Source organism: Nesoenas mayeri (assembly GCF_963082525.1).
Source record: "Nesoenas mayeri genome assembly, chromosome: Z".
NCBI lineage: Eukaryota > Metazoa > Chordata > Aves > Columbiformes > Columbidae > Nesoenas > Nesoenas mayeri.
In genome coordinates, this window is record NC_137542.1 from 65165339 (window position 1) to 65174126 (window position 8788).

The 8788-nt window shown below is 40.7% G+C and overlaps 1 protein-coding gene across 1 annotated transcript; it reads left to right on the plus strand.

The window, feature by feature from the left end:
- Nucleotides 1-5666: 5666 nt before the first annotated feature.
- Nucleotides 5667-7439, plus strand: TMEM252 (transmembrane protein 252; the record flags this gene model as incomplete). The annotated part of the gene is made up of 2 exons (XM_080362667.1): nucleotides 5667-5995; nucleotides 7079-7439. The coding sequence occupies exons 1-2, from the start codon at nucleotides 5721-5723 to the stop codon at nucleotides 7437-7439; spliced, it is 636 nt and encodes a 211-aa protein (XP_080218793.1). The 5' UTR covers nucleotides 5667-5720.
- Nucleotides 7440-8788: the final 1349 nt, after the last annotated feature.

Consider the following 8788-nt stretch of genomic DNA (forward strand, 5'->3'; position numbering starts at 1 on the left):
TTGATGTTCATATTGCTTCTACTCTCATCACTTTTAAACTTTCCTATGCTGTCAAGACCACTGTAATTAATTCAGGTCTCATGTGGAGAAGAGACTATACCTGCAAAGCTTAAAATAATTTCCCATGACCTCAAGTGCAAATTTTTAATGAACACTAGAATTTCTATAGAAAGGCCCACTGGTAAAACTGCACTGAATTATTGACAACAATGTACAATATACTTTGAGTCATTTATTACACAAGAGAAAAACATAACTGGCTTGAATTCTATTTTTAAATTTCATTAAAAATAATAGATTTTAGACTAGAGCAAAACAGATTATCTTGAAATTTCTCATATCACTTTTTAGTAGCAGCAGCACATGTGACCTGTAATATGATATTATCTTGTATTATGAATTGTCATATGATATGCAGCTGGTACTGCTGTTTCCCATATATCTGCACTAAAATATCCGGGTTTTAATTTTCTGATTTTATAGTTTTCCATTTTATTAGTATTTTAAAAATATATTTGTGTTTCACAACTTTAATAAAAACTTGCACGATTTCACAGATTTCTTCTTGAGCAGCATAATTGTAGCAAATGGTTTGTGAGAAAACTGCCTTACAGGTTGCAACAGGACACAGGATAAGCAACGACCTTTTCAAGTGAAATGAAAATTGCAAAACAATTGCAGTCGCCAAATCATCCAGTGGAACATCCATTAAGTCCATCGTTAGTCAGATTTCCTCAGAAGTGCTTTTTGTCCATCTGGACTGCTACCTTTTGACCTTGGTCTGCAGCCAGCTCTACTCAGCAACCTTTATACCATGTTAGTTATTCCCTTTTCCCACCTGATACTCATTATATGTAACTTTTCCTGTTTTGTATGAGAAACAGGAAATCTGCTCATCCAGCCTGATGCACTCCAAGATTCTCACAGCCAATAACACAATCTAACTGCAAAATTGCAGGGGAGTAGAAAAAGGCCAAGAACAGTATTACATAGAATCTTAAGTGATGGGAAATAAGGAAAATAATGGAACCCTGGAAACTGTATTATGAGGCGATTTCAGCTTCTCATCTTCTCTTCTTTTTGATTATTTACCTACTACATGAGATGCAGTAGTTTGAAGTTGCGTGCAATTTCCACGGGTAAGTACCCATAGCTTATTGTCATAGACTTAACTGACCTCTTGCAGAAAGCACCAAACTTCCACAGCTTGCAAAAATAGGAAGATCTGCAAATGTGAAACAGCTGGCACATATGTAGCTTCCCCATAAGAAAGAGCTCCTTTATTGCTTCTTCTCTCACAGCACCAAAAGGTATTAACCCCTCATTCCTTGGTCCCCCTCCATCTGCAGCTTTAGTGCTATGTCAAGCAGCTCCCTGCAGTCGCTTGGCCAGCCTGCTGCCTCCCCAGGCATGCAGGTTCTGCATTCCCTGTGCTGTGGAGGCAGCAGCTGCCACCAACAGGTCTTGCATGCTTCTTTTGCACTCTTAGAGATGCTAGGGAACCGGCTGTAATAGAAAGTCAGTTTATTTTTCTGAGGCTGAATTTATCACCCAAACCAATTCTTCCCCTTATGTGAGCTGTAGCCTATTCATTGGCTCTTGACTCTTCTGAGACTTAAAAAGATCATTTAATCTTTGTAGCTTTTTTTAAAAATGTTTTTCAGAATATCTCTTTTTATTTCTCTTCCTAGTATGGAAAGGGAATGTATCTGCATTCTTAAACTTTTTCACATAGCCAGAATATAATTTCCTGTGCAGCTTTTTCTGTAGCAATTAACTTAGCCTGCATCACCACAGATGAGACCATCATGTTCCATCTATAAAATGAAAATAAGTAGATCAATGAGTATGATCAGTAAGTAGAAAACAGGAAGTAAAAGGTCTTTTCATCAACATAATTATTTCAGTAAATACTGTGCGGCAGCAGCAGCGCAAGTAGTACACAAGATGTGAATTACAGTAATTTCCTGAACTTTTGATAGTAGTCATGAAAAACTCACTGTTTCTATTTATATGTGTGGGTATAGTTTAGAAGATCTGAAACATCAAAAAAAAAAAAAAAAACAGAAGTAAGAAAAATTGTTTTGTAAAGTATGTTTAACAAATACTGAGAAATTACAAATTATACAGGAAAAATGTGATTGTAAATTGAGCCGGATCTGTTAGTCTATGAGGAAAACAAATTGCTGGAAGAGAATTCATGAGTGTTTGAAACAATGAAGCAAGAAGGAAAGGCGCTCTGGGAGACAGTTGTGCACAAATAGGGAGATGAACTGGTGAAATTCATATTAAGAAGGACAGATGTAAATTACATGCCTATTTAAACCGTTTATTTTAATGTGTTTCTGTCAGATGCCTACACTCATGAGTTTACTCATCTGGAAGAGCAGCTGTTGCTGGTGAGGTGGCACACAGTGACGCCAGCTCTGCCGTGGCTCCGAGGGGTCCCCTGTGCCCCCTCTGCCCTTTGTGCCCCCAGTCTCCACCCTCCTCTTCCCTGCACAAACTCCCAGCCCCAGCACATGGCTTTATCCCTCCTGGTCCCTGCCTTCCTCTGTCACAAATGGGCCACCTCCTTCGGAGACCTGAAATTTGTGAAACCGGTGGCTAAACTAGCAGCTTTACATTGATTCCTTGGTCCCTGACAAACCTGCACCTCCCTGCGTGCTAAATGGCAGCTCATGACAGTGAGAATTTGCTCCATTTTATGTCCCCTCCAGTGAAGCAGCTATTTTAAGGGAAGAGACCTGTTTGTTGTGCTCACCAGCTGGTTTTGCAGGTGAATTTTTGCTGTGTTTTGCAGACTGAACCTTACTAAGCAATACAGGGAGATGTGAGCTGCAAGTTGTTATACCCATCAGTCCCAGGTTAAGCAGATGGGGAGTAACCTATAAGTGATATTCAAAGCCAAGTATAGCTTTGGGGTAGCCTCATGTCTAGACAAGCTGCACACTGAGAGATGTACGGCCTCCTGTTGCCTCTTCTGGAAAACTCCCGGGCACCCCTTGGGACCGACTTGGCTCTTGGTCCAAGGTTCTTGACTCCTTCATGGGCTGTGCATGGCACACAACAGCTTGATGCTGGCTTCCTAGGCTTACTGCCCTGAGGTTATTGATGAAAACACCTAGTGCCTAAACTTGTAAATCCTTTGCTGGATCTAGCCTGATACCTGTCAGACACCGATATTCTTCAGTGCTGCCTTATCTTGACAAGACAGAAGGAAAAGTGATATCCCCTCTCAGAGAGCAGCAGTTATTATGCATGGTGCCCCAGGGATGGATATTGGGCCCAACACTGTTTAACATCTTCATAAATGATCTGGATGATGGGATCAATGTAGTCTGATGAAGTTTGCTGATGGCATCAAATTGAGAGGGTAAGTAGACACTTCAGATGGGAGAGTCACCCTGCAGAATGACCTGGCTAACAAGAACCTTATGAAGTTCAACAAGGACAAGTGTAAGGTCTTGAACAAGGTGGATGGAGGATGGCAGAGCTGTGGATGTGGTCTACCTTGACTTCAGTAAAGCCTTTGACACAGTCTCCCACAGCATCCTAGTTGCTAAGTGGAAGAGGTGTGGTCTAGACAGTAGAGTAGTGAGGGGGGTTACAAACTGGCTTAAGTAGAGAAGCCAGAGAGTGGTAGTCAATGGTGCGGAGTCTAGTTGGAGGCCAGTATCTAGTGGAGTGCCTCAGGGGTCTGTACTGGGGCAGTATTATTCAATATATTCATTAACGATTTAGACGAGGGAATAGAGTGTACTATCAGCAAGTTTGCTGATGACACTAAGCTGGGAGGAGTGGCTGACATGCCAGAAGGCTGTGCTGCCATCCAGAGACCTGGACAGGCTGGAGAGTTGGGTGGGGAATAACCTGATGAAATTTAACAAGGGAAAGTGTAGAGTCCTGCATCTGGGCAGGAACAACCCCAGGTTCCAGTATAGGTTGGGAAATTACATATTGGCATCCTGGGGTGTATTGGAAGGGGGGTGGTTAGTAGATCAAGAGAGGTTCTCCTTCCCCTCTACTCTGCCCTGGTGAGACCACATCTGGAATACTGTGTCCAGTTCTGGGCCCCTCAGTTCCAGAAGGACAGGGAACTGCTGGAGAGGGTCCAGCGTAGGGCAACAAAGATGATTAAGGGAGTGGAGCATCTCCCTTATGAGGAAAGGCTGAGGGAGCTGGGTCTCTTTAGTTTGGAGAAGAGGAGACTGAGGGGTGACCTTATTAATGTTTATAAATATATAAAGGGTGAGTGCCACGAGGATGGAGCCAGGCTCTTCTCGGTGGCAAACAATGATAGGACAAGGGGTAATGGGATCAAGCTGGAACACAAGAGGTTCCACTTAAATTTGAGAAAAAACTTCTTCTCAGTGAGGGTGACAGACACTGGAACAGGCTGCCCAGGGGGGTTGTGGAGTCTCCTTCGCTGGAGACATTCAAAACCCACCTGGACATGTTCCTGTGAGACCTCACCTAGGTGTTCCTGCTCCAGCAGGGGGATTGGACTAGATGATCTTTTGAGGACCCTTCCAATTCCAAACATACTGTGATACTGTGATACTGTGAACCTGGAGAAACATAATTCAGTAGTGCAGCATGGACTGGGATCTACCTGGCCAGAGAGTAGCTCTGTGGAAAGGGATCTGGGGTTCCTCCTGGACAGCAGAATTTACAACAAACCTAGACAGGGTCTGGTTAATTACTCCATTGCTGAAAATATTCAGAAACATAACTAGTAATGTTTCAAATAAGGTAGCATTAATAGACAAATCAAGTCCTGATTATGAAGTTTGCTGTGCCCTGTCAAAAACTAGTGGGTATGTTCTCCAAGACAAAATCTACAGGCTAATTATAAAGATATTATTTTTTTCATTGGAGGTAGCAATATTTAAGCCTAAAATCTATTTGCAACAAACATCTCTGAATTTCAGATATCTAAGTATATTTGGAAAATAGAGTGTAGCTGTTTCTGCACAGCTTTGAGCTCTGACCCATTTGAAAATAAGTTAATAAGAATTGTTGGAAGAGAGAATAACAGTAAAGGAACTGGAGTGCAATTGAAACTGAAGAAAAAGGAGATTTCTTGTATGCTTATACCATTTTTTTGACATTATGCAATCTTAATTCTTGCATTTTATATGCTAAATTCACCCATTATATCACCTTGCAAACTAGAAATTGACAAGTTTTCAAAGGACTGTTGAAAATATCAAGACAGTTGAATAATGTTTTAAAGGCAAAAGTAGGCCAAAATCCAGTGACAGATGAAAATGCATAAGTAAGAGGAAAGTATATTTTCCTTTCAAATTTTTTAACAGGGAGTTATGAACAGTGTTTTGTTGTTTGTTGGATTTTTTCAAGACAAACAAAGTGTCATTCATAAACTAGCAAAGTGTGTAAACCATTGCAAACTGTAACATGCAACAAATGCAGCACTTCAATATGCACTCCAGAGATTATAGCAGCAAAGAAATAGTGTAGGAAGTTTCTGCTTCCTTCCTCAAAGTCAGTTTAAGATTACTAATTAATCTCAAAAGAGATTATGAGTATCCTAAAGAGTTAATGAGTATCTTAAAACTGCCTGTTTCTCTTAATTGTCCAAAGGCCACTTGATCCTGGAGTGTATAAAATACCAGTGTATGAAGAGGAAAAGCCCAGCTGAGGCAGCCAGCAAACAAACAGCAGACAGTGACCAAGTGCTGTGTTTGCCAGGAAAGATGCCAAAAGCTGTTTTCACCTTCATTCGTCTTTTTGTGCTCTTACTCGGTTTCTCAGTTATTTGTCTGGGAGTTCTCTGCGTTTCCTCCAGTTCCTCCTGCAGATGTGGAAAAACTGAGCTGATGCTTTATTGCCTGTTAGCTTTGGGGTTATTCCTCCTTGTGGCTGGCATTTTCTGGAGCACTTTCCATGAGGTCTTGAAATGCAGGGTTCTCAGCACCATCTTCATTCAAAATCCCAGCCATAGGGAGCTACGTATCAGCACCGTAGACAGGTATGTGTTGCAGTACTGCTGACGACGAATTGGGAGGGAGGGATGCTGTTTTGTAAATGTACTGTAAGAAGATAGAAGCAACACAAGGTTTTTGCAAAATAAAAAAACGTGTAGCCATTTTATTATATTTCTATGGAGACAACTGTTGTCTGAAACTTGATTTGCTAGAGCAAGCAGCAATGTGTAAACAGCAATTTGTGCCAACAATAAATAAGGAAAGGTATTCTACAGGAAACATAGCAGGTTGCACAGAGTGGTCCAAAGCCATGCATGGAAGGGCCAGATGCAGCTGTGTCAACTTCCCAGAGCAGGAGCATCATTGGTTCCATGTCAACAGACAATTCCATATGTGCTGCTGTGGCATATGTGCTCGTTCTACTCATTAGCAAAGAGGTATGCAGGCAGCTTCACCTCCCTATATGGTCCCTGCTAAAGTTTTCTTGTGTAACTACCCCTGTTATTTCTGAGCAAAGTCCGATGCTTTGAGTTTCTTAAACTGATTGGCACTATGCCTGATGAAAGTCTTTAACAGCTTCACTGGATGTAAATGACTTTTCCCGGACTGTTGTGGAAACCACACTAGAAACACTGGCAATGGGTGCTTCAAAAGCACTAGGAAAACAACATTCAGCAAATTTTGGTTAGATAAGAAGAAATATGCAAAATGTATTTTAAAACTGTGGAAAACAATGAGAAGTGTAATAATAAATAATTCACTAATTTAACCTACTTTGGGCAGTGATCTCTTTCTCCTTCCAAATCTAAATTTCTCAGGTACTTTTTGAAATACTCAGAAGAGAGAATGTTTCTGTGCCATGGGTGGGAACTCTCATATGGAAGACTTGTCTTTTTAGAACGTTTTGTTTTAATAAAACATTTTGCAGAAAGACACAGGTGACGAGCCCAGCCGAGACAGCTGTTTTATATTCATATATTCCACTGATCTAAACCTACTTAGGTTTCCATTTACAGTTTAAGCCTCCTCTAAACTCTGAAAATATAACAGAAAAAGCATCTAAACAAGCTCTCTGAGATAAATCACATTTCACATTTTGTGTTTCCTTTTAATTTGCTTTTTTTCAGGCCTGACTTCTATCCCCCCTCCTATGAAGACAGCACAGATCCTGAAAAACAGTCCTCTGTGCTGCCGGCTGACTCCACAATAAAACAGGAAGAAATCATCAACACCCCTCCACCTCCATATAGTGAAAGCAGTGCAGAGCTCATCAGTTTCACTGATGAGCAGGATCAGCCACCACCTTACGAATTATCTGTGCAGTGGCTACAGCAGCAGCAAACAACTGACCAACGCTCAAACCTCAGAAGAACAGAGTCAAATTTTAATCCATCCACACAAGAAAATAGTTACCAACAGGATACAGACTGCCAGGGAATCTCAGAAAGAGCAACACCTGTCAGAACATCTGAGACAGGCAGTGGGTAAAAATCCTGCAACTGTGAAACAGGGAAAATTGTAAGAAGACGTGTGTCAGTGATCCCTGACAGTACATCACTTAGGGTGAAGCTGCCCAGGAGAAGCACTGATCATTTGTGTGTTTGAGTGGAGCTGGAGGGGATATAAATATATATATATATATATCGGGGTGCTTGGTGTTTCAAACCAGAATGAATTTCTGTACAGATAGAAATAATCAGGCTGTATCTCATAAAAGTCAGTATCACTGGCAACAGCAGTTTCTTATGCTGCCAGATAGATAAGCATCATGCTGCTATCAATCTTAAATGTCTTGTGCCTCATAAGGAGTTTTGACTGAAAGTCCTCACTTGTACTTTTGTAACATTAGCTGACTTGGGAAACTTATTAACTCAGCTTTCGTTTGGAATTTGTAAATTATTTGTTGTAACTGATTATTTTTGTATCATATACTTCTGAAGTTACTTGTTTTATTTTGGGGCACAAATAGTCGGTATTTTACTATTGAATTAATGACTATGTTTTGTATTTAAAACAAATGCCATGTACTTGCCCATATGATACACGGTGTCCGTGATTCATGATAAGTACAAAATACAATACTCACAATACAGTTCCAAGTTGCTAAACAGACAGCCCTGGATATACCACAGCTTCTCAAAGGGAACTAGAAATTGCAGGAGGATGAGGTTGGCTAACCAGGAGATCTCTTGTGGCAAAATGCTTTTCCTGTGCAAGTTCAACCTTTTATTAAAGCAAGAGCACCAGTGGGAAATGATTGAGAACACAGGTAGCTCTGAGAGCAAGTGCTGCAGGCGTATTGCTGAAGGTTGGTTTTGGACCAGTTTGCTATAGGAAATGACACTGAGATTCTTTCCACAAGGTTTATAGCCAATGAGGAAGAGCTAATCCTCTCTTCCTTTCCCCCAGTCCCCGGGAAGTCCTGCTGTGCCCCTTTTTAGCTCCAGCCTTCTGCAGATGTCGTGAGGTCTCAGTGGATCCAGAAATGTGAAACTGAAGATAACTGCATCTTCAACCTGCAATCTGGAAGAAAGTTTTGGGACATAAAGGTTATAGAGATAAGTAGAAAATTAAGGTTAATATCTAATATTTTATTTTATACTTATTTAGTTTGTCTTTTCAAGTAATGAACTATTTGGCTATGAGCTTAATGGAAAAAGCTACAGGCAATTAGCTCCAAAATTTCAACATTCTTAAAGCAATAAAAGCTTTTAAATGGTTTCCTTTTGATCCAACTTACTAACATGAAGTTAGCTTTGCCAGGAACAGCAGCTGGAAGTTTTAGATTAAAATTAATTTTCTTTGGACTGGAGGATATGAACAGGTCAAACTAAGGC